Source organism: Natrix helvetica (genome assembly GCF_964273705.1).
Source record: "Natrix helvetica genome assembly, chromosome: 16".
NCBI classification, from domain to species: Eukaryota; Metazoa; Chordata; class Lepidosauria; order Squamata; family Natricidae; genus Natrix; species Natrix helvetica.
Window position 1 is genome coordinate 10,886,636 of NC_138563.1, and position 26,190 is coordinate 10,912,825.

A 26,190-nucleotide genomic window follows, 5' to 3' on the forward strand; every position below is an offset into this window, starting at 1 on the left:
TGGCTCTGATATGTACACTTTCATCATGTCATGACAATTCAGTTGCTTATTAGATTACAGTTCAGGATCTTGTGCAAGCCCCCAAATAAATTAATATTTTTAAACTGGGTTCAGCAAGATGGGTGGAAGAGAATTCAACAGCCATTTTTCCAGAAGGATCTAGAATTCTCCGGCTCTACATGGGGGTTGGACTAGAAGACCTCCAAGGTCCCTTTTAACTCTGATATTCTGCTTTCTGCATAACTAATCCTCTCCTTTGTTTGAAATACCTGCATGCAGAAATATTATTTCTCTTTCACAAAAAGCTCCCTTAATGGGGAAGATTTGAAGGTCAGGCTTTCTGCTGTTGGGGAAGTGTGTCAGAGGAGGCCAGGTTGTTGACACTACACACACAGGGAGTGGTTTTCTGCTGCCCAGAAAGCTTGGCTGTGTCTCTCTCTTCCAGTGCCCTCCAGCCCCTTCCAGATCCTGGGTGCCTATTCAGGTCAGAACTGGCTTGGAGGGATCGGCAAGTCCCTTACTCCAAGCTGACTCCTCCATCAGAACCCGTCGGCTTCCTGCTGAAGACAGAGCAGGCATCTCATCCTACTTGCTTGCAAAGGGAAACGCACACCGAGCAGGTGCTGCCAACGCCTAGAACAATTTCCACCTCCCCAATGGTAAGATGAGCTTGACCTGAGAAGGCAAAGCAGGGCTGGAGAAAAATCAGACTTTAATGGGCATTATTTTCTATAATTCCATTTCTTATGCACTCACAAGACTCGGGATGATGTAGGATGTCCAGTTTGGCCACCACGATCTGAAAAAGATGTGGAGACTCTAGAAAGAGTGCAGAGAAGAGCAGCCAAGATGATTAGGGGACTGGAGTCTAAAACGTATAAAGAACGGTTGCAGGAACTGGGTATGTCTACTTTAATGAAAAGAAGGACCAGGGGAGACATGTTAGCGGTGTTCCAATATTTGAGGGGCTGCCACAAAGAAGAGGGAGTCAAGCTATTTTCTAAAGCACCAGAAGTTAGGACAAGAAGCAAGGGATGGAAACTAATCAAGGAGAGAGAAGCAACCTTAGAACTAAGGAGAAATTTCTTGGCAGAACAATTAATCAACGAATTAGACCTCCAGAAGTTGTGAGTGCTCCATGGTTGGAAGCGTTCAAACTTTTACTGGACAACCATTTGACTGAGATGGTATGTAAGAATTGGACTAGAAGACCTCTGATGTTGCTGACCTTTTGACGCTCAGAAGCTCCAAAATTTGGCCACCCAAGTCACAAACTCAGAGTCCTTCAGGGGGGTTGGCCCCTTCACTGAAAGAAGAGTGAAGACATGTTTTCATTGTTTTATTTTATGTCTGCTGGTTTTTCTCCCTCTTTGATACAGAGCCTGCGGTCGTCGTAGAACTGGGATCCGGCTGCCTTAACTGACCCACGGGAGCGATGGATTTCTCGGAGCTTCCCAAGATCGGGGATGCGGAAAAGGAGAGCGAATTGGGGTTTGTCCATGGCGTCTCTGGGCCTGGTAGGTTGCCTGAGAAATGAAGAAGCTAAAAGTACCCCTTTTAACTCTCTGCAGAGGAAAAATGGGGTATGAGTAGGACCAGGAGTGACATGATAGCTGTTTTCCAGTGCTTGATGGGCTGTCGCAGAGAACAGGGGTTGACCTATTCTGAAAAGCACCTGAGGGCAGGACCAGAAACAGTGGAAGGACACTTGAGGTGCCCTTGGTGCTCTCCGAGCTTGGCGGTTGTCTTGCAGACCTTTCATGACCCAACTAGGGAACGTCATCAGCGCTAGAAGGGGGTGTGGTTTGAGGAGGAGGAGGTGGAGGACTGTGGGGTTCTTGATGCTCTCTGAGCTTGGTGGTTTTCTTTCAGACCTCTCATGACCCAACTAGGGAACGTCATCAGTGCTAGTCAATTGTGTTACCTAGTTTGGGTTATGAAGCATCTGCAAGAAAACCAAGCTCAGGGAACACCAATGACTCCTCAACACATCTCAACCCTGAGCTACAAATACTCCCTGTCACTGGATGGAACATTATCAAGGAGAGCTCCAATTTCCTGACAGTGAGGAGAATTAACCAGTGGAACAGCTTCCCTCCAGGAGTTGTGGGGGCTGCATCACTGGAAGTTTTTAAGAAGTTGGATATCCGTTTGTCCGGGATGCAATGAGGTCTCCTGCTTGAGCAGGGTGGGTAGGACTAGAAGATCTCTGAGGTCCCTTCCAAACCCTAGGAGTCTATGTTTGACGTTCTCATTTTTTATTACCTGTTTATTTCATCTGCATTTCTCATCCTGTCCTTCAACACTGTTAAACTGACCTTACATTAAATTCTCATAAAAATTGCGGTGAGGCTATTTCATCCAATCTCCGGCATGACTTATAACATCCTATCAGCTAGCTGGAATTTTCTCAAAGGTTTTCCTAAACCAGGACAGGTATGTTAATGTTTCCCCTCTGCAGGGATTAGAAATCTTTTGAGCTAGTTTTCTTTTCTTTTAAGCCCCAGAGCTCACTGTAACAACAGTGCCAAAAAGGCGTTCAGAGTTGTCAACCTTATGCTGCTAACCAGGGCATACAAAACCTTTGCCAGACCTATCCTTGAATGCTGCTCGCCCACGCTGCATTTCGGACATTGAAACATTAGAGAGGGCAGTGATTTGGAAAGAAGGATTAGAAAACTTTGTTATTAAATATTATGGATGTTTAGCTAGAATAGGATATAAGGATTCAGTGTCATTGGAGGATTTTAGAAATAGTGAATGAAATGCCGGTATGTGGTTATGTATTAAATCTTGGTATATTTTATGATGAAGGACGTTTAAACAATTATAGTCAAATGAAAATGGAGGTATGATGATGGTAACATGTATAAATATCTGAGTTAAAATACTTGAGTTTATATGAATTATGCTTGATGACCGTGGAAGAGATGCACCAAAGCCTTTTTGTAACCAACTGATACACTTTCTACAGTACGTAAAGAAGGATGTGTTGTGTTTGTTTTGAAAATTAAAAATAATAAAAAAAACTTTTATTTAAAAAAACATTAGAGGGGGCCCAGAGGTATTTCACAAGAAGAGTCCTCAACTCCTCTGCTCATCATAAAATTCCTTTTACCACCAGGCATGAAATTTTAGGCCTGGATAACCTTGAACTATGCCATCTACGTCCTCAGTGCACAAGATAATCCGCCATAAGGTCTTCTCTGTTAATGACTATTTTTACTTCCACCGCCATAACACCAGGGCTATCAATAGATACAAGCTCAACGTAATCCGTTCTAATCTTGATTGCAGGAAAAACAATTTCAGCAATAGAGGAGTAAATGTCTGGAATGCCCTACCTGATCCTGTTGTTAGTTCCTCTGACCCCCACACCTTTTACCTTCAGCTGCCTACCGTGGACCTTACACATTTCTTCAGAGGTCCATAAAGGGGGCGTGCATAAGCGCACCAGCGTGCCTACCGTCCCTGTCCTACTCTTCCCCATTTATATGGGCTCTTTTTATGTGTTTATGGCTATGTTTTGCTTATTTATATCCATTGATTTGTGCCGTTTTTTTCACGTGTTTTCATATTTGTCTCCCTGTACTTGTCGATAGACAGACAGACAGACAGACACAGATAGATAGACAGATAAATACAATGATATAGATCCATGATGGTGAACCTATGGCACGTGCTGGCCAGCTGAGTTCACCCTTTTTTAAAGCCATTTTTCGCCCTCCCTCAGGCTCCAGAGGCTTTATAGGAGACTTAAAACTTTTCTTAATCTTTTTATTTCTTCTAACTAAAGGAGCAGAGGCGGCCTTCGAATCTCCCTTTCCGTTTGGGTGCTGGCTGGGCTGCCCACCCTCAGTTTACAAAGATCAAATCTAAAATCAAAAAAATTATATATAAGAATACCATATTAGAGGTCTTGGCAGAAATTAAGATGAGATGTAAATCTAACAAACCGTCCTGGTGGATAAACAGAGATTCCCTACAAGAAGGATAATGCTCTTGGCTATATTTGAGAATAGTTGAGATTCTTTAGGCAGTTTTTGTTTTAAAGAAAATTAAGGACGTCACTAAAGGAGACAGTGGCTAAGACGCTGAGCTTGTTGATCAGAAAAGTCGGCAGTTCAGCGGTTCGAATCCCTAGCGCTGTGTAACGGAGTGAGCTCTCGTGACTTGTCCCAGCTTCTGCCAACCTAGCAGTTTGAAAGCATGTTAAAAAACACAAGTAGAAAAATAGGGACCACCTTTGGTGGGAAAGGAACAACATTCCGTGCGCCTTTGCCGTTGAGTCATATGACCCCGGAGACATCTTCAGTCAGCGCTGGCTCTTCGGCTTTGAAACGGAGATGAGCACTGCCCCCTAGAGTTGGGAACGACTAGCACAGATGTGCGAGGGGAACCTTTATCTTAAGGATGTCACTACAGTCCTTGGGCCTTTACACTGTTTAAAATAAAATCTTGGGCACAACTTCTCAAGCATGGTTGGGATAGCCTGTGTTTCTATGATCGACTGCTAATTTATTGCTGGGTTTTGAATGTTGGTTGGAAGTCAGTCCGATGAAGGTGGAGGCTGAAATGTTGATAATCCCTATTTAGATGCTGGCTAAAGTCTGTGTTTCTCAACTTTGGGCACTTGGAGATGGGTGGACTTCAACTCCCAGAATTCCTGGTTGGGGGATTCTGGGAATTTAAGTCCACCCATCTTCAAGTGGATGGACTTCAGATTATCCTGTCTCCAATAGACTATTTTCTCTTCTGCAGCTGATTCAAGCATCTTATTTTCTCTGCTAAAAATACCTTTTTAAAAAAATTTCCCAACAGTGGTCATTGCCTGCAAGATGTCCGGCGCAGCGATGTACGAGTTGGTCCGTGTTGGCCACTTTGAATTGGTGGGTGAGATAATCCGGCTGGACGGAGACCTAGCCACCATCCAAGTGTACGAGGAGACCTGTATCCTTCTGGGGAAGTCTCGTTTCCCTTGTCCAATTTGCAAACTCTTCATTTCTGGGGTCTCCCTTTCTTGCAGTAGGTAGAGTTATAGGTCAGGGTGTCCTTCCTTCCTTCCTTCCTTCCTTCCTTCCTTCCTTCCTTCCTTCCTTCCTTCCTTCCTTCCTTCCTTCCTTCCTTCCTCCCTCCCTCCCTCCCTCCCTCCCTCCCTCCTTCCTTCCTTCCTTCCTTCCTTCCTTCCTTCCTTCCTTCCATCCCCTTCCCATCTCCTTCCTTCCTTCTCTTCTTATTCCTCCTTTCTTCGTTCGCCTTTCTTCTTCCTTCCCTTCTTTTCTTATTTTCCCTTCCTTGCTCTCAGTCTTTTTTTAAATTTGGAATTTTAACTGAGGGTATTTTAATTGTTCATTTTAATTCTATTATTATTATTGTATGCATTTAACGATTGTTACCTCCTCCATGTACATGTACATGTATGTGTTTGTATGTATGTGTATATGTATTGTACGTATATGTATATTTGTATGGGTTTTTATTGTACGCCGCCCCGAGTCCTTCTGGAGAGGGAGTGGCTAACAAATTAAATTTATTCTATTCTATTCTATTCCCATCTTCCCATCTTTTTCTTTCTCTTTCCTCGTTCCCTTTCTCCTTTCCTGTCCCTTCTTGCATGCTCAAATGCAAAAGAGGAAGAAACAGATCTCATTTTGTTTTTAGTTTGTTTTGATAACCCTCTGCCAGCAAAAACGGAGCCCGCACCTGCCCCCCCCCCCAAGCTCCGTTTTCAGTGGCAGAGGTTTGCAGGAGGCCGTCATGGCTGAAAACGGGGTGCAGGAGGCCACATGTGGCCTCCCGAGCTCCATTTTAGCTGGCAGAGGCACCGCAGGCTGGTCCTTTGCTGTTTCCAGGCTGGCCCCGAGCACCCTGTGGGCTGGATTCGGCCCAGGGGCCTTGGGTTTGACACCCCTGTTGTATTTGCTCCATCCCTGCAGGTTTCCAAGAGTTCATTTGTTACATGCCGGGAGCGAGATTGAAATCCTCTTTTTTAAAAGAGAGCTTTATTAATGTTTATCACAAGGTAAAATACGAAGAGAGGCAGAAGTTAAGAAAGAATGGAGGATAACAAAAGGTAAAGGTGCAATGAGAAAGAATGAAGTTTTGACTCTTTTCAGTGCAGTAGGGCACAGGGAAAGTTACAACCTTTCGGCTTTAAAGGTCTAGTAAATCCAAACCATTTCTATAACAGCCAAGTCAATCTAATTGTCAAAGCCTCAAGAAAGATGGGGAAAAAAACCCGTCATGCATCTCGGCTTTCTGCTCTTGCTTGACAAGACAATCTCCGTAGACAGGGTTTAAGCCAGGATGAAGCCAGGATGTGGCCTTCCCCAAAACGCCTCGTTTCCCTACCAGAGACTGTACCATCCTTCTTCCTTTCTCTCTGGTATGTACCCCTCTTTTTCCTGAGCCGTCCCTGTAGCGGGGGTCTGTGTGGGGGACCCCGTGCTGCGAACGGGGAAGCCGCTCTCCGTGGTCCTTGGGCCTGGGATCATGGGCTCCATCTTTGACGGGATCCAGCGTCCTCTGAAGGACATCACCGAGCTTACCAAAAGCATCTACATTCCCCGGGGGATCAACATTTCCGCTTTATCCAAGGACCTGAAGTGGGACTTTAAGCCGAGTTCCAACATCCGGGTAAGAGACAAACAGGCGTGCAGGGAAAGGGGCATTTGGGATCGTCCGTCCATGTTGGGCTCAGTCCTACTTCAGGGAAGGAGAACTGCTCAAGCCAGACCATACAGGTCCTCGACTTACAACAGTCCGTTTAGTGACTGTTTGAAGCTACATCTTTCACAGTTACCATCGTTGCAGCATCCCCATGGGTCAAAATTCAGGCTCTTGACAATTGACTCGTATTTATGACGGTCGCAGCGTCCCGGGGTCAGGTGATTCCCCTTTTGCGACCTTCTGACAAGCAAAGCGAATGGGGAAGCGAGTGCTTTCTTTCATTCTGGGAGACAGTTGGGCCTGCTGATAGTATACCTGGCTCCTCGCTATACATCAGCGGCCCTGCCCGAACTCCTCGAGCTGATCGCATCGGTGGCGGTTGAGACCCCCAAACTTTTAGTGATGGGGGATTTTAACCTGCCATCGATGGGAGAAGCATCAGAGGGGGTTCGGGAGTTCATGGCTTCCATGACAGCCATGGACCTGACTCAAATGATTCAGGGCCCGACACACGAGGGAGGACACACTCTGGACCTTGTTTTTGTCTCTGGCCAGTGGCTGAGTGATCTGGGAGGAGGGGACTTAACCATCACTCCCCTGTCATGGTCAGATCACTCACTCCTCCGTCTTGACTTCCCTGGTGCTACCTCCCGCTGCGGGGAGGCGGAACCGGAAAGTTCCAGATGGTTCCGCCCCAGGCGCCTGATGGAACCTGATAGGTTCCAGACGGAGCTTGGGCCACCTCCTGTAACCTTGACCCGCCCCCGGGTAGAGGACCTGGTAGTTGCGTGGAATAATGCAACTACCGGGGCCTTGAACCGGGTGGCGCCTTTGCGGCCTCTCCGGCGGCAACGATCCACCCTAGCCCCTTGGTTTACCGAGGAGCTAAGGGTGATGAAGTGCCGCAAGAGACGTCTAGAGAGTCGTTGGAGATCCTCTCGCTCCGAATTTGATCGAACACAGGCACGAGCCCATTTAAGGACGTACCTTGTGGCATTGAGAGTGGCCAAACGCCAATATTGTGCCACTCTCATTGCATCCGCGGAGAACCGCCCTGCCGCCCTGTTTTGGGTGTCCCGCTCCCTCTTGTTTCAGAGGCCGCGGGAGGCCCCCCTACAGGGCAGGGCAGAGGAATTTGGTAAATATCTGCAGGATAAAATCGCTCAAATCCGGAGAGATTGGGTTCCTGTCAGTGATCCAATGGAGACGTCCATGGCGAGTCTTGAGGTATCGATCTGGGAGGAGTTTGACTTGGTTGCCATCGAGGATTTGGACAGATTGCGTGGACGACTGCGACCCACCACATGTTTATTGGACCCGTGCCCCTCCTGGCTTGTACTGGCATCCTGGGAGGTTACACGAGACTGGCTCCTGGGCCTAGTGAATGCTTCGCTGAGCGAGGGGTCTCTCCCGGCCGCCTTGAAAGAGGCGGTGGTGAGACCCTTGCTCAAGAAGCCTTCCCTGGACCCTTTGGAGCTGGCCAATTATCGTCCTGTCTCCAACCTTCCCTTTTTGGCGAAGGTTGTAGAGAGTGTGGTGGCCTACCAGTTCCCACGACATCTGGAGGAAAATGATTATCTAGACCCGCGCCAGTCCGGCTTCCGCCCCGGTCACAGCACGGAGACGGCCTTGGTCGCGTTGGTGGATGATCTCTGGAGGGCCAGAGACAGAGGTTGTTCCTCTATCCTGGTCCTATTAGACCTCTCGGCGGCTTTTGATACCATCGACCATGGTATCCTGCTGCGCCGGCTGGAGGGGCTGGGGGTCCGGGGCACCGTTTTGCGGTGGTTCGGCTCCTACCTTTCTGACCGGACGCAGCGTGTGTTGGCAGGAGAAGAGAGGTCGACCCTACGCCCCCTTACTTGTGGGGTGCCACAGGGGTCGGTCCTCTCGCCACTCCTCTTCAACACATATATGAAGCCGCTGGGTGAGATCATCCGTGGTTTCGGGGTGGGATACCATCTGTACGCTGATGATACTCAGCTGTACTTTTCCACCCCGAACCACCCCAACGAGGCCATCGAAGTGATGTCCCGGTGTGTGGAAGCCGTACGGATCTGGATGGATGACAACCGACTCAAGCTCAACCCCTCCAAGACGGAGTGGCTGTGGGTACCAGCTCCCCGGTTCAGCCAATTAATTCCATCATTGGCCATTGGGGGCATTCATCTTGCCCCCGTGGAGCGGGCGCGCAATTTGGGCGTCCTCCTGGATGCCCGGCTGTCCATGGATGACCATGTGACAGCCGTGGCAAGGGGGGCGTTCCACCAGGTTCGCCTGGTGCGTCAATTGCGCCCCCTACTGGACCGGGACGCCTTACGCACAGTCACTCATGCGCTGGTGACGTCTCGCTTGGACTACTGTAACGCTCTCTACATGGGGCTTCCCTTGAAATGCACCCGGAGGCTACAGTTGGTCCAGAACGCAGCTGCGCGGGTAATTATGGGGAGTACTAGGTACTCCCATGTGACACCGTTCCTGCGCGAGCTGCACTGGCTTCCTGTGGTCTATCGGGTGCGTTTCAAGGTTTTGATAATAATCTTTAAAGCGCTCCATGGCTCAGGACCTAGTTACTTGCGGGATCGTATTCTGCCCCATACATCCCTGCGACCAATCCGCTCGCACAGAGAGGGCCTCCTCCAGGTGCCGTCCACTAGACAGTGTCGGGGGGCGGCGCCTAGGAGTAGAGCCTTCTCTGTGGCGGGCCCAGCCCTGTGGAATGACCACCCCCCGGATATTAGGAATACCTCTGACCTCCGCTCCTTTCGTATTAAGCTTAAGACCCACCTATTCCAAGCAGCTGGCCTGGCTCAACTTTGATCTAACCATATCGCTCCTGACGGGCTTTTACTGGGTATTTTAATTATATTTAATTATCTAGGGGTTTTTAAATACTGTATTTTAATTGTTTTATTTATCAGCCAACCTCCTCCTTGTGTATGTCTCGGTATATGTCTCTGTTATATGTTTGTTTTGTCCATATTTATTTCATATGTTTCATTGTACGCCGCCCCGAGTCCTTCGGGAGAGGGTGCGGCTAAGAAATAAATATTTATTATTATTATTATTATTATTATTCGTAGAAAAATGATTAGCCGCTTCTCCAGACGGGGATCTCCAACCATGACAACTTTAAGACTTGTGGACTTCAACTCCCAGAGTTCCTCAGCCAACTGGCTGAGGAACTCTGGGAGTTGAAGTCCACAAGTCTTAAAGTTGCCAAGATTGGAGACGCCTGCTCCAGAGCGTCAAAAGGGTTTAAAGCAGCGTTCCTTTTCTTTTTAGGTCGGGAGCCATTTAACCGGCGGGGACATTTATGGGATGGTGCATGAAAATTCCCTCATCAAACACCTGATCATGGTGCCGCCTCGAAGCCGTGGAACTGTCACCCACGTTGCCCCAGCTGGGAACTACAACATTTCGGTAAGTGGTGTTTCTGCAGAGTGCTGATCCAGCCCCAGGTGGAGGGGAAGGAGATCCAAATTGCCAGCAAACAGGGCCGTGATAGGACTGCTTTACGCTGCACTGGTCAGATCACAGTTGGCGTACAGTGTCCTGTTTTGGTCACCATGGGACAAAAGAGATGCGGAGACTCTAGAAAGAGGGCAGAGAAGAACCACAAAGAGGATTAGGGGACTGGAGGCTAAAACGTATGAAGAACATTTGCAGGAATTGGGTATGTTTAGTCTAACACAGGGGTCGGCAACCTTAAACACTCAAAGAGCCATTTGGACCCATTTCCCACAGAAAAGAAAACACCGGGAGCCCCAAAGGTCCTAACCGGAAGCCCCCCGTTCAATTCCGGAGCTGACCGGAAGTTCAGTTCCCTACCAGAGAGTCTATTCCTAGCGCGGCGTCCTTTTCCCTCTACCTGTCATAACTGAAAGCCCTATCAATGGTGGAGACAACTGGAAAACCTTCCCCTTGCCATAGAGTCTTCTCTTGGCACACTGGGCTTCTCCCCCCCCCCCCCCCAAACGGAAGCTCCTCTCGAAATTGTGGTGCCAACCGGTGACGGAGCCGCTGCAGAGGGAGGAAAGAGCCACATGTGGCTCCAGAGCCACCGTTTTCTGATCCCTGGTCTAGAAGGACTAGGGGTGACATGATAGCAGTCTTCCAGTATTTGAGGGGCTGCCACTAAGAATTATTCTCCAAAGCACCAGAGAAACAATGGATGGAGTGGAATCCAAGAACAACGGATGAAACGTATTAAGGAGCGAAGCAACCTAGAACTAAGTAGACATTTCTTGACAGTGAGAACAATTTACCCGTGGAAAAAAACCTGCCTTCAGAAGTTGTGAGCTCTCCATTACTGGAGGTTTTTAAGAGACTGGACAACCACTTGTTTGGAATGATATAAGGCCGTGATGGCGAGGTGGCACGCAAAGCCCTCTCTGTGGGCACACATATTGTCACCAGCTGCTTTTTCCAGAATCTGCATGCGCGCCAGGCAACTGGTCTTCATGCCTGACGGAGTGCTGGAAACCCAAACACAGCCAGCTAGCCTTTGGGTTTCCAGAGCTCCGGTGCACACATGCGTTCCGTGCATTCTGGTTTGGGGCCTTGGTGGCGAAAAAGTTCGCCATCACTGGTATAAGGTGTTTTTCTTGAGCAAGGGGCTGGAGTAGAAGGCCTCCAAGGTCCCCTTCCAAAGGTGTGATTCTATGTTCTGTAAATTGATTTCACCCACCTACCTGGGAGAAGGCAGTCTCAGACTCTGAAAATACGTGGGTTTCAGGCCCAGGAATTCTGGCTGTTGAAGTCCATGCATTTTCTACTTGGCAAGGTTGAAAAGCACGGTCCTAAGAGCAAAGCTAGGATCGGTCCAGGAACGTCAGCTTCCTTCGGGAGTTGAGCCAAGAGTTGAATCCTTGCCAAGCCCTTCCTGCCCGTAATCCCTTGACCTTCCTCCCCAAAGGACGTGGTGTTGGAGCTGGACTTCGAGGGCGTCAAAGAGAAACTGACCATGATGCAAGTCTGGCCCGTCCGGCAGATCCGTCCGGTGTCCGAGAAGCTCCCGGCCAATCACCCACTGCTTACTGGCCAGAGAGTCCTGGATGCGCTCTTTCCGTAAGCCATCGCTTTCGTAAGAAAGGGAAGGTTTCAGCATGGGTGGGCAACTGTGGTCCCTTCACGACCTGCGAACTTCAACTCGGCTTCAATTCTGAGTCCAGGCATTCTGGGAGCTGAAGTCCGGAGTCATTAAGGGACCATAGTTGCCCCCCCCCTGCCTTTCAAGGTCCTTTTCCTGACACGCCTTCCATGAGGGATCATTTCAACTCCGATTGCTAAATTTGTAAGGGATTCTAAAGTGATGCAGGTAGTCCCAACTTATAACCACAATTGGGACTGGAATTTTGGTCGCTAAGCGATGCATGCATTAAGCAAGTAATCACTGACCAGACCAGGGGTGGCTTCTGTATCCCATCGCAACCGGTACGCTGCGACGGGGCCGGGCCTCCATCTCGGGCACACGCCCTGTGCACCCGGCTGCGGAGGTGGCACAGGCCTGGTTGGCTTAAAGGCAGTTAAGGTAGGCGGGCAGGAGGGGGGAGGCAGCAAAGCACAGTTCCCGTACGGTAGCCACTGCTCCCAGTTGCCACTCGTATGGCCGTCCCGGGGCGTTCCGGCTGCAACCCATCACTGGACCCGAGCCAATTTTCTGCTCTGGTTAACCCAAGTCATGCCGCTGTTAGATGAATCAGACAGTCATTAAGTGAATCTGACTTTGCTTGTCAGAAGGTCGCCAAAGGGGATCACGTGACCTTGGGACAAGGCAGCCGTCATAAATATGAGCCCGTCGCCAAGCGTTTGAGTTTTGATCACGTCACCATGGAGATGCAGCCACAGTCGTGAAAAATGGTCATGTCCCTTTTTTCAGTCTCTTTGAACGGTCGCTAAATGAATGGATTGTAAGTCAAGGACAACCTATGCATGTGATGGAGAACCTAGGGCCCTCTTTGTGAGCCTGCGTGCCAGATGGTTTTCACGGACGCTGGGGCACCTGAAAACAGCCCGAAAAACAGCTAAAAAGCAGGCCATTTTTTGAGTCATTTTCAGGGGCCTTTTGGGGGGCATGAAAAACAGCCAAAAACCAGCCCAAAAACAGACTTTCGGGCCAATTATTGGGCCACTTTTGGTGTGAAAGCCAGCCCAAAAAACGGCCTGAAAACCAGATAAAAATGGCCCCCAAAACAGCCCTTTTTTGCGCCATTTTCAGGCTGTTTTTGGTCTGAAAACCAGCCCGAAAATTGGCCGGGAAACAGCCCGAAAACCAGCCCAAACTGGCCAAAAAACAGGCATGCACACGGCAGCCAATTTGGTCTTTGGGTTTCTGGCACTCTGGCGCATGCACGCACATTCCGGTTTTGGCACTTGGTGCCGAAAAGTTTCCCCATCGCTGACCTACGGCATAGGAAGCACTTAGAAACTCAGCTCCTGTCTCTGAAGGGCCACTTCGCACTTGAATTAATCCCAGTTTAACCAATTAATCCCAGTTGCAGGAGAAACTGGTTCCTTTGTCCCGGGGTCTGGTTGCTTCCTTATGGTTCAGTGGTTGGGTGAATCCAGTCTTCGGCTAAAGCCCCTCTGGGGGTCTCATTAAAAGCTGAATTGGTGGGGGGGTTGTCTCTCCTTCTGCCCTCCTCTCCCAGGTGTGTCCAAGGTGGCACCACGGCCATCCCAGGTGCCTTTGGGTGTGGGAAGACGGTCATTTCTCAGTCTCTGTCAAAGTACTCCAACAGTGACGTCATCATCTACGTGGGCTGCGGAGAGCGTGGGAACGAGATGTCGGAGGTGCTCAGGGACTTCCCCGAGGTGAGGATGGCAGGGACACCAGCCACGACACCCCTCTTCCTCTTCGTCTCGTGGCAAAGGCCTTGAGGAGACCCCTTTCCCTTGGTCAAAATGGCAGACCATGGGCTGGAAGGAAAAGGGGAGAATTCAGAGGAACCCAGTTCTGCTCTTCTAGCAGTTCTGGTGGATCAAGCTTAAAAAATCATGTACAATCAGGATCATCTGAAGTGTTAATACCACTCTGTAAAGCCTTAGTAAGGCCACACCGAGAGTACAGCATCCAATTTTGGTCATCAGACTCTAAAAAAGATGCTGAGACTCTAGAAAGAGGGCAGAGAAGAGCAACCAGGATGATGGTGGGACTGGAGGGTAAAACATAACAATGAACGGTTGCAGGGACTGGGCCTGGCTAGTCTAGGGAAGAGAAGGACCAGGGGAGACAGGAGAGCATCTCCCAATATTTGAAGGGCTGCCATAGAGAGGAGTTAGGGGGTCAAGCTATTCTCCAAAGCCCCTGAAGATCCAGACAAGGAAGAATGAATGGAAACTGACCAGGGAGAGATTCAACCTAGAAATAAGGAGGAATTTTCTGTTAGCCATTTTTGAGCTGTTTTCAGGCCATTTTTCAGGCTGTTTTTCCAGCGGTCTGGTGCCCGCGAAGACCAGCTAGCCGGCCTGCGTGCCCACAGAGAGGGCTCTCCGTGCCGCCTATGGCCCCCGTGTATAGGGTTTTCTGCCAGAGCATGGGGATTGGACTAGAAGATCTCCTAGGTCCCTTCCAACGCTGTTATTCTGTTATAATTATTTTTGTCTTTAAGAAAGAAATGCAAAGCATTTGGAGATGGGAATGTCATGATCCCAATTTTTATTTGTGATCGTTCTAGGGTTTAGGGTTTTAGGGGTAGCATATAAGGTTTTGTATCAGCACATGAGATAGCGGTGTTTCTCAAATTGTAGTCATTTTAATATGGGTGGACTTCGACTCCCAGAATTCCTCAGCCAGCATAGATGGAGTTCGACTCCCAGAATATCACTTTTCAATTTTGGAAAGCTAGCTCCGTGTTTCTCAACCTCTGCATCTTTAAATGGGTGGACTTCAGCTCCCAGAGTTCCCTTCAACCTCCCAGAGTTGCAGAGAATGCTGGCAGGGGAATTCTGGGAGTTGAAGTCCACCCGTTTAAAGATGGAAAACTACCACTGTAAGCCATGGTACTCCTCAAGGCATAATTTGGCCTGACCTCCTTTCACTTCCACCCCACCCACCCCCAATCTCTCCTCCATTTCCCAGTGCACTTCTCTCATCCTCCTAGCTCACCATGGAAGTAGACGGGAAGACGGAGACCATCATGAAGAGGACCTCGCTGGTGGCCAATACCTCCAACATGCCCGTGGCTGCTCGGGAAGCCTCCATTTACACGGGTGAGGGGCTTTCTCATGCCACCCCACATTTCCCCCCCCCTCCGCACCTGAGTGTCAAGCTTGCAGCCATATTTTCTTGTGGATCTTAGGCCTGCCATACTTTCTATTATTCTACTATGCATTTTCTATGGTGGGAAAATAGAAGGGGGGATTGTGTGGAGTTAGATGGTATGTAGCCATAACAACATTCTTTCTAGAAAGCCAAGGTCATCCTTTGTCTCTGCAACTCTGCACCTGACCAGAACGGGATGGGTAGAAGCTGCCAGCATGGCAGTGGGAGATTGGACCATGGGATTGACGTGTGGGTATGGGGGCAAGATCTTGAACTGGGTAGGGAAAACTGGGAAGCTTTCAGATTCGGGTTTTCCCAGATGTGCCAACATGGCTCTCTTCATAAGTTGGAACTTTGAGCAATATTTTGCCTCGGACTCTGATTTAATTTTGGGTGCTATTTGGAACCCTGACGTTGAGAATTACAAGCACGGGGAGGGCTTCAAAGCAATTTTTAAAACTTAAAAATCACACAAATTAAAAGTTGCCCTGTTTTTTTTTTTTGCTAAAAGGTTGTCTTTGGATCAAAATTGGTGCCCCACAGATGCCCCACTGCTACACCCTAATGTTGCAGAAATTGACAGGCTTTAGACTTCTCAGGATACAGGAAAAGTTTATTTGGCAGCCAGGTTCAGAAAAGTTAGCCCATGGCTAACGTTGTGAATTTCTGAACAACCTTTATTATTGATGCACGCATTCTTATACATTCTCAAAGACACTTTACTTATTTCTTATTGGTTACCTTGAGGAAAAAGCCTTAGAAGGAGATGGGGGTCTTACTTCTCCTTTTGTTACAGGTATGGACCACGTGCCATTAACGAACTTTAATTGAACCTTGTGGTTTTGGACTTTTGACATAGGGACATTTGCTGGAACATGTTGTGGTTGAGGGCTGATGACATTTCCCTGTCCCTTTAAGCAAGCTTCCAACTGTCCCTTTTATGCCACGTCTTCATTCTTATATTTTAATCCATATTTTATTCTCCTTTACTAAAGCCAGATTAAAAAGAGAAATTGTTGGATCTACAACTTGTTAAGACAGTGTAAGGCTGAATTCCCACAGTGTTTTAGAGATGGTCCTTGACTTCCAAGTTACAATGGCCCTGGAAAAAATGACTGACTTATGACCACAATGAGAGCCAGAATTTCCGGTTGTGAAGTGGGTCATGCCCAATTTTACAAACTTTCCCCCCCCCCGGTCATTAAGTGAATCACTGCAGCTGTTAAGCAAACCCCGGTTACAAGTGGCCATCACATGAACCTGGGACCTTACAACTCTCCTAAAGATACGCCTGAATTTTGATCAAGGGACCACCACGCTGCAATGGCCATAGGTGCGAGGACCTGTCGTAAGGGACATTTTTCAGTGCTGTCATAACTGGGAATGGTCGTTCCATGAACGTTTGTAAGTCAAGGCCTATTCATATCTCTCTCTGAAACTTTCAGGTGGTTAATATTCCCACCCAAATATTCACAGCTTTTTCAAGATCAGCCAAGGGTAGCCAGATGCCACTATCTTAAGACGACCAATGTCACAAAGTGAGAAAATTGTCTCCCTGTCTAGGATTTTCACACATGTTGCCTGTTTTGATAAAAATCGCAGCTGTAAGGGCTCCTCTCCTAACTTAAGAAAGTGAAGACTCTTCAAACGGAGTATTTCAAAAGGAACCTTTAATTAAGAAGAACGGAAGCCGTTAAAGGCAAAGCAACATCTGAATCCCCTTAGGCAATGCAAGTAGAGTTGAAGTAATAGTGACCCCTCCTCTTTGTTAGAATGCAGATTTTAGCCAATACACAAGTGTGAAGATGTTTCCTGTATCAACTGCCCTGAGAGCCAAATAAACATACATTCCCAAGGCTACCTTCCGTTAGACATTAAAGTAAAACACCCCACACGGCCATCATAAACATTCCCCAAAAGGTGATGGGATCTCAAGCCTTTCGGCGCCAGGAAACCAGTTGTAAAATATCAGTTGTCACAGGCACTGCCAATAAATTGACTCCAAGCCCCCCCCCCTCCTCCCAATTGAATGGCAGTATCACGTTTAGGGATCTGACAGCAGCATCCAAAGATAGGAAAGGACTAGCAACGCCTCTTTAATTTGTTTTGAAGTCTTTTGAATCCTTTTTCTTTCCCCAGGAATCACCCTCTCGGAATATTTCCGGGACATGGGATACCATGTTAGCATGATGGCTGATTCCACCTCCCGCTGGGCGGAAGCCCTTCGCGAGATCTCTGGACGTTTGGCTGAAATGCCTGCAGGTTGGTTTTTTTCATACATTTCTTTGACTAACCCTAACCCTAACCAGGGATTCTCAACCATGCCTATTTGGAAGACGTGTGGACAAAATAACAAAGCAGGAAGGGACCTTGGAAGTCATCTAGTCCAAACCCCTGCTCAAACAGGAGACCCTACACCAGCGGTGGCGAACCTTTTTTGACTCGCGTGCCATAAGTGGGGGGAGCGCAGGGGGGTCATGCGCAGGCGTGCCACACCCATAATGCAATGCGCAACACCCCCCCAGTGTGCATGCGCGCACTACAAGCACGACACCCCATTTTTTGCATGCTTTTTTTGCCCTCCCAGGCTCCAGATACTTTATAGGAGCCTGGGGAGGGTAAAAACAGCCTCCCCCCCCCCGGAAGCCCTCCGGAGGCTTCAGAGATCTTCAGGATGCTTCCCTGAAGCCCCCGGAGCAGTCAAAATGAACCTCCAGGCAAACCGGAACTTCCGGTTTGCTCGGAGGGTCGTTTTGAGAGCTCCGAAGGCTTGAGGGACCTTCAGGATGCTTCCCTGAAGCCTCCGGAGCAATCAAAACGACCCTCCGAGCAAACTGGAAGTCCGTTTCTGAACTTTTTTTTTGCACTCCGGAGGCTTCAGGGAAGCTCATGAAGCCTCCGGAGGGCCTCCGGGGGGGGGGGGGGGGAAGGCTCTTTTCGGAAACTCTCTTTTTCCTTTGCAGACAGTGGGTACCCGGCCTACCTGGGCGCCCGCTTGGCGTCCTTCTACGAACGGGCCGGCCGTGTCAAGTGCCTGGGCAGTCCCGAGCGAGAGGGGAGCGTCAGCATCGTTGGAGCGTAAGTTGCCAGGTTCCTTTCCTTGTTTCTTGCTGGAAGGAGGCTGTGCAGAAACCCCCTCGACACCACCCTTTACAAGAAAGGTTTATTTTTATTTTTTATATATACGTTTTTTATTTACAGGCATACAAAATACACGCTCACAAAACCTAGACGAACACTACATTTGCACAATACAATACGAACAGGAACTTCCTGTTCTTTCTAATAGCAATTACAAATCGATACAATTCTCCTTATGATATTTCCCTTTCTAATATATTTCATTTGCATTTCACCATTTTTAACCCTCTTATTTTACTCATCTATCTGCTATATTGGCTGATTACCTCTAGTAAATTTAAACTCTCTTGAGTGCATATATATATATATATGTGTGTGTGTGTTAATTGTCCTTAACTACTATTTTTGGGCTTTATTGACTTCCTTCATTGACCCTTGTTTCTTTCCTCCATCCATCTATACCAGGGGTGTCCAAACTTGGGAACTTTAAGACTTGTGGACTTCAACTCCCAGAATTCCCCAGCTGGCTGGGGAATTCTGGGAGTTGAAGTCCACAAGTCTTAAAGTTCCCAAGTTTGGACACCCCTGATCTATACCATTTATCCCATATCTGGTAATATCCTCTCTCTTCTTTTCCCTGGATTTCTTTTGTTAATTTGTCCCTTTCGGCACAGTCCATGACCATAAGAAAGATTTCTTACCCATTAGACATCTTTTAGCAGTGGATCTCTTTATTTTGCAAGCCAATCACAGGCTGTGTTGAAATCTACCAACGTTCTGTCATAAAAATATGCCGATAGAAAACAAAGGGAAACCTCAAGCAACAAACCTTACTTTAAGATCAGAGGTTGATTGTTTCATGAGCAAGTTGGAACATGAATAGCCAACCTAGCAATGCAACCGCACAAGAAAACTTACATTTTAAATCCATTGCAATGGGTTCCAATGACAGATAGCAAGTCCTACAAGGATTGCTATCTGGCAAAGGACCCCATTCTCATCTTTTACTGACCTTCGCATTCCATAGTTTCACTTCCTTCTTACTGACCGTCACTCTCTGCAAACACCTGTGTACATTTGAAACTCTCGGCTATTTGTTACTTTCAGTTCCTCATTTCCCACCCTCTCATTCTTCCTGCTCTAAATATATCCATTCCCAGTACAAACTTTGCAGAAAATGCAGCACACAAGCCAGCACATTAGAAATATATCTGGTACATTTTGCAATTACGCTAGTTTAAAACTTTGGTTCAGTGAGGCCTGCAAGGTCACTCCTAGGCCTATTTACCTGCAACTTTCCCAGGGATATAGCTCTCGTTTTCACAGTTCTCATCAAGAGCTTGAATGCTGCTGGTGAGAAAGCTTTGTAAGCAAACTTCAGCCATTCGCAGGAGGGAGAAATAATCAGATATTTGGGATTTCTGCCTTTGACCAACCTTCCCCGTCCCTGTTTCTTGCAGGGTGTCCCCTCCTGGCGGGGATTTCTCAGATCCGGTGACCTCCGCGACCCTGGGGATTGTCCAGGTGAGTCAGGATTTACTGCTTCCACGTTCTTAGCAGCCCCCGGGAACATCCAACCCTTTCCTGGACCGACGATCCCACGGCAAACAAATCCACGCCCTCGTCACCTCCCCTCTTGACTTCTGCAATGCGCATTACACGGGGAGCTCTTGGAAAGTATCCGAAAGCTCTACTCGCTTCAAAATGTGGCAACCAACGTTTTGCGCAAGCCTACATTTGCACATGTGTCACCTCTCTTGCGGGAGCTGCACTGGCTACTGGTTTCATTCCGGGTCCAATGCAAGTCGCTGGTTGTCACCTTCAACGCCCTCTGTGGCTTAAGGTCAGGTTATTTGAAAGACCTTTTCCCCCCAGTCACCCACCAGAGTGGGGAGGCGGGATGTTATGGGTCCCCTCTCTTTAGGAGGCCCTCCTGGTGGGATCGAGAAGAAGGGCCTTCTCTGTGGTGGCTCCCTCCTTCTGGAACATCATCCCTGCGAAGAGAAGACTGGCCCACATCTTGATGCTCTTTTGAAAAGCCCTAAAAACATGTTTCTGCCAGCAGGCCTGGGAGCCAGGAGGATACAGAGCCCATCAAGTGGCTGGTTTGATGGTTTTCATAATGCTTTATTCCCTTCTCTGAGCGGTTTACAGAGTCCAAAATCTGGGTCCTCATTTTGCCCACCTCAGAAAGATGGAAGGCTGAGTCAACCTTGAGCCAGTCAGGATCGAACTGCTGTCAGTCGGCAGCGTCAGCCTACAATCTGGCACTTTAATCACTGCACTACCTGGGCTCCTATCTAACTTTTCAAAAATAAATAATAAGATAAAATAAATAAAATAATATAATATAAAATAAAATAAATAAATAAAATAATAATAAAAAATAAAATAAAATAAATAAATAAAATAATAATAAAATAGTAAAATAAAAGCTAAAATAAAATAAAATAATAAATGAAATAAATGAAATAAATGAAATAAATGAAACAAATAAAACAAATAAAATAAATATTAAATACAGTAAATAAAGTAATATAATAAAATAATGAAACAAAATTAATATAAAATAAAACAAAAATAAAATGAATTTGTTCAGTATCTGAAGGATAAAATCGCTCAGATCCGGAAAGGCTTGGACTCTGACTGGGTAGATTCGGGCGAGCCGACGGGGATGAATCTTGTGGAGACACTCTGGGATGAGTTTGACCCTGTGACCCCCGAGGGCATGGACAGGATTATGGGGAGACTCAGTGCTGCCACTTGTGTGCTGGACCCGTGTCCCTCGTGGTTAGTTTCGGCTTCCCGGGAGGTGACACGAGGACTGTTTCTAATTTCCTTTTAACTTTTGTACTATGTGTTTTTTAATGCTGTACGCCGCCCTGAGTCCTTGGGAGAAGGGCGGCATATCAATCCAATAAATCCAATCCAATCCAATCCAAAATGAAACAATGAATAAGATAAATTAATACATGAAATAAAATAATAAATAATGAATAAAATGAAATAATAAATGAAATAAAATAAATAAAATAATAAATAAAATAAATTAATACATGAAATAAAATAATAAATAATGAATAAAATAAAATAATGAATAAAATAAAATAAATAAAATAATAAATAAAATAATGAATAAAATGAAATAATAAATAAAATAATGAATAAAATAAAATAAAATAAATAAAATAATGAATAAAATAAAATAATAAATAAAGTAATGAATAAAATAAAATGAAACAATGAATAAGATAAATTAATAAATGAAATAAAATAATGAATAAAATGAAATAAATAAAATAATACATAAAATAAAATAATGAATAAAATGAAATAATGAATAAAATAATGAATAAAATAAATTAATAAATGAAATAAAATAATAAATAATGAATAAAATAAAATAAAATGAAATAATGAATAAAATAAAATAATAAATGAAATAATGAATAAAATGAAATAACGAATAAAATAATGAATAAAATGAAATAAGGAATTAAATAAAAATGAAAGAATAAACATGAAGAAAAGAGAAGAAGCCCGCGTGTGAGACTTCCCTTCCTGCCCCCCCCTTCCAGGTCTTCTGGGGCCTGGACAAGAAGCTGGCCCAGCGGAAGCATTTCCCCTCCGTCAACTGGCTGATCAGCTACAGCAAGTACACGCGGGCGCTGGACGAGCACTACGAGCGGCTCTACCCGGAGTTCATCTCCCTGAGGACCAAGGCCAAGGAGATCCTGCAGGAGGAGGAGGACCTGGCCGAGATTGTCCAGCTGGTGGGAAAGGTAGGGTGGAAGGGCCCTTAGAGGCCTTCTAGTCCATCCCCTACTTAAGCTGGAGAGAAAGAAACGCAAAACAACCCTGGGATCCAGGAACCTCCAAGGAGAAAACCCCGTCCCACCAACACCGGTGGAGCAAACGGCTGTATGTAAACCCCACGCATCTAGCCCTGAGGCTGTTCCCTAGTTGGGCCATGAAAGGTCTGCAAGAAAATTGCCAAGCTCTGAGAGCACCGAGGACCCTCAGCCCTTTTCTTCTTCCTCCTCTTCCTCCTCCTCCTCCCCGCTCCACCCTTCTATCACTGATGACATTACCTAGTTGGGTCATGAAAGGTCTGCAAGGAAACCACCAAGAGAGCACCAAGGGCCCCACAGTTTAATCCCGAGATACAAATCTTCTCTTCTAAAGGTGAACCTTCTTGAGACAGAGCAGGGAGCCCAAATTTATCCCCTTCCCTTGTGCCTTACTTTCTTCTGCTGCTTTTTACACACACCCACACACACCCACACACACCCTCTCTCTCTTCCATTTTGTGTTGTGCAGGCATCTCTTGCTGAAAGCGACAAGATCACCCTGGAGGTAGCCAAGCTGATCAAAGACGACTTTTTGCAGCAGAACGGCTACTCTTCCTACGACAGGTAAAGGCTCCTCCCCACCTCCCAGCCCCTCCTTCCCCCCAGGGCAGATCTCCTCAAGGACCCCCATGAAATCCCCAGGGCCCTCTTTGGCTCCCAACGCAGCCCCAGGGCAGCCCCCTGCAGCCAGCCACAAAACATGGGGCTGTCTGCCATGGTTAGCATAGGTAGTCCTCAACTTACGAGCAAATTTCTGTTGCTAAGGCAGAGATTTGTTAACTGAATTACGCCCCGTTTTGCAACCTTTCTCGCCACAGTTGTTAAGCGAATCACCGCAGTTGTTAAGGGAGTAACACGGTTGTTAAGTGAACCCACTGACTTTGCTTGTCAGAAGGTCGCAAAAGGGGACCCCGGGAGGCTGCGACCATCATAAATAGGAGCCAGTCGCCAAGTCTCCAAATTTTGATCGCATGACCCCTGGGGATGGCAGCAACCGGGGATGCTGCAATGGTCATAAGTGTGAAAATGGTCATAATAATCCCCCCTTTTCAGGGTTGTTATAACTTGGAAAGGTCACTAAACGAACTGCCATTGTAAGTTGAGGACTACCTGTATCAGGGGTGGCTTCCTATGTGAACTGGTACCTGTTCACTTGTGCACACATTTTGCTGGCCGCACATTACTTGCGCATGCACAGTTCACTGAAAATGGTTGTGCGCATGCGTGAAGACCATTAAAAGGTAATAAACAAGATGCCAGCAACGCCAACGGAGACCGGGGAACTGGTTCAGGGGCGTGGCTAGCCTGGATTGCTGCCGGTTCTGCGACCCAGGCAACATTATCACTACCATTTAGGCTGAACCGGGCCGAACCCACCTCTGACCTGTGTGTATTTAGGAGACAAATGCATATGGCTGCTCTGTTTCCATTCGGGGTCCCCTGGGAAACCACTGACCAAACCCCATATTTAGGGGTTTGTTTCAGTAAAGCAAGAGGGCGTGGCCAGCCACCTCCGGAGTAATGATGCTCCACAGAGAAGGGGCCACCACCGAGAAGGCCCTTTTTGGTGGTGTCACCAGAAGGACATCCCCGATCGAAGGGGACCCCTAATGTGACCTGACTCCCTGTCCTGGGTGGGGGGCAGGTAGATGTAATAGGGGAGAGGCCCTCCTTCAAATAACCTGGCCCAAAGCCAGATAGGGCTTTAAAGGTGATAACCAGGTGATTTAAAGGTGATTTAACCGGCCCATTTGTGGGAACAAACCTCTTGATCCTAGAAAGAAGGGTCTGGGTCCATAGTCCGTTCCTGGAAGGGCGCTGGAAATGGAATGAAAGAACATATTTAATTTCTGTCTTCCTCGTGTTTAGATAATCTTTGAGGGGGTCTGTCTACTCCCCCTCTCCCTCGGAGTTTTTCTCCGCCTTCTCTTTTCTGAGGGGAAACAATAGAAGAGGAAAATCTCCCTGGAGAGCTGAGGGTCCGTGGGGGGAGCCGTGGCTCTCCTCCCAAGGAGGATCGGGTGGGCCGAGTGAGACAGGATCCGTTGGCTCTTTGCTACTTCAGGTTCTGCCCTTTCTACAAGACGGTGGGCATGCTGCAGAACATGATCGCTTTCTATGAGCTGGCCCGCCACGCCGTGGAGTCGACCGCCCAGTCTGACCACAAGATCACCTGGACCCTCATCCGGGAGAACCTGGGCGACATCATGTACAAGCTCAGCTCCATGAAGTTCCAGGTGAGGGGAAGGGAGGGCTTCAACCAGGAACTAAGGAAGGAATTAATTACAGGATATTTGAATGACACACCAAAAAGACCCTTTTTTTGTTTCCAAACCAAGAGGCTCACTTCCAGAAGTGGTAGAGTCTCCATCACTGGAAGCTTTCAGGAAGAGGTTAGACAGCCATTGGTCTGGAATGGTAGAGGGTCAGCAGGTTGGACTAGAAGACCTCCAAGGATGGATGGATGGATGGATGGATGGATGGATGGATGGATGGATGGATGGATGGATGGATGGATGGACATGATGATAGATAGATAGATAGATAGATAGATAGATAGATAGATAGATAGATAGATAGATAGATAGATAGATAGATAGATAGATAGATAGGATGGATGGACATATAGATGATAGATGGATAGATAGATAGTTGGATGGATGGATGGATGGACGGACGGACGGACGGACACATATAGATAGATGATAGATAGATAGATAGATAGATAGATAGATAGATAGATAGATAGATAGATAGATAGATAGATAGATAGGATGGATGGATGGATGGACATATAGATGATAGATAGATAGATAGATAGATAGATAGATAGATAGATAGATAGATAGATAGATAGATAGATAGATAGATAGATAGATAGGATGGATGGACATATAGATGATAGATGGATAGATAGATAGTTGGATGGATGGATGGATGGACGGACGGATGGACGGACGGACACATATAGATAGATGATAGATAGATAGATAGATAGATAGATAGATAGATAGATAGATAGATAGATAGATGGATGGATGGATGGATGGACATATAGATGATAGATAGATAGATAGATAGATAGATAGATAGATAGATAGATAGATAGATAGATAGATAGATAGATAGGATGGATGGACATATAGATGATAGATGGATAGATAGATAGTTGGATGGATGGATGGATGGATGGACGGACGGACGGACGGACGGACGGACACATATAGATAGATAGATAGATAGATAGATAGATAGATAGATAGATAGATAGATCGATAGGATGGATGAACATATAGATGATAGATAGATAGATAGATAGGATGGAGGAATGGATGGACAGACGGATGGACGGACGGACGGACGGACAGACAGACAGATAGATGGATGAGGGGGGGGGGGAAGTAAAGAGGTAGATGATAGATAGAGGAGCTTTCTTCCTGGAGTTGTGCCTGCTCCATCACTGGAGGTTTTCAAAAGGAGACTGGACAACCGTTTGACCGAGATGACCTTGGCTCTAGGCCAGTGGTTCTCAACCTTCCCAATGCTGCGACCCTTTAATACAGTTCCTCATGTTGTGGTGACCCCCAACCGTAAAATTGGTGTCTCGGTTCCTAAGACCATCAAAAATATGTGTCTTAGGCGACCCCTGTGAAAGGGTCGTTCGACCCCCAAAGGGGTCCCGACCCACAGGTTGAGAACCACTGCTCTCGAGAGTCTCCTGCTTGGAGGTTGGACTGGAAGACCCCCAAGACCCCTTCCAAGCCTGTCATTCCGTGTTCTGTACAGGATCCAGGAAAGGATGGTGAGGCCAAGATCAAGGCCAGCTACGCTCAGCTGAATGAGGAGATGCAGAACGCCTTCCGGAACTTGGAGGACTGAACCTGGAGGCTGGGAAGGGGCTGGGCCTGGGGGAGGCTCCCCTCGGTCCCGGCTTAGAGCTTCCTTTTCTGCGCTGGATCTTTCAGGTGGCGGCTGACCGGCTCCCGCAACACTGCGGAGTTTGCACATTGTTCGCCAAAGGAAAAGTGCTCTATTTTACTGATGCAGAATTCCACGATTAGCGACACTTAAAATAAATTGTTTGACTTGTTTATTGTTCTTTACTTTTGTGTAATAACACGAGAATGCCAGGGTAGGCTTTTCCTTCCTTCCTTCCTTCCTTCCTTCCTTCCTTCCTTCCTTCCTTCCTTCCTTCCTTCCTTCCTCCCTCCCTCCCTCCCTCCCTCCCTTATGCTCCTTCCTTAATTCCTCCCTCCCTTCCTCCCTCCCTTCCTTTCCTCCCTCCCTTCCTTAATTCCTCCCTCCTTTCCTTTCCTCCCTTCT

General features: G+C 47.2%; 1 protein-coding gene and 1 long non-coding RNA gene across 2 annotated transcripts in view; one reads left to right on the forward strand and one right to left on the reverse strand.

The window, feature by feature from the left end:
* Positions 1-9,449, reverse strand: part of LOC309400050 — a 36,408-nt gene extending 26,959 nt beyond the window's left edge. Inside the window, exon 1 of the long non-coding RNA XR_014176597.1 lies at positions 9,163-9,449. This is a non-coding gene — a long non-coding RNA (uncharacterized lncRNA). The remainder of the gene's footprint in view (positions 1-9,162) is intronic.
* Positions 1-25,933, forward strand: part of LOC309400036 (V-type proton ATPase catalytic subunit A-like) — a 28,416-nt gene extending 2,483 nt beyond the window's left edge. The window contains exons 3-17 of the mRNA XM_081968344.1: positions 446-659; positions 1,380-1,517; positions 4,822-4,950; positions 6,422-6,636; positions 9,955-10,092; positions 11,588-11,739; positions 13,323-13,485; positions 14,775-14,883; positions 17,075-17,197; positions 17,899-18,013; positions 19,477-19,540; positions 21,595-21,798; positions 22,337-22,431; positions 23,933-24,104; positions 25,654-25,933. Coding sequence (XP_081824470.1) covers positions 1,436-1,517; positions 4,822-4,950; positions 6,422-6,636; positions 9,955-10,092; positions 11,588-11,739; positions 13,323-13,485; positions 14,775-14,883; positions 17,075-17,197; positions 17,899-18,013; positions 19,477-19,540; positions 21,595-21,798; positions 22,337-22,431; positions 23,933-24,104; positions 25,654-25,746 — 1,854 coding nt within the window. The 5' untranslated portion in view covers positions 446-659; positions 1,380-1,435 and the 3' untranslated portion in view covers positions 25,747-25,933. The remainder of the gene's footprint in view (positions 1-445; positions 660-1,379; positions 1,518-4,821; positions 4,951-6,421; positions 6,637-9,954; positions 10,093-11,587; positions 11,740-13,322; positions 13,486-14,774; positions 14,884-17,074; positions 17,198-17,898; positions 18,014-19,476; positions 19,541-21,594; positions 21,799-22,336; positions 22,432-23,932; positions 24,105-25,653) is intronic.
* Positions 25,934-26,190: the final 257 nt, after the last annotated feature.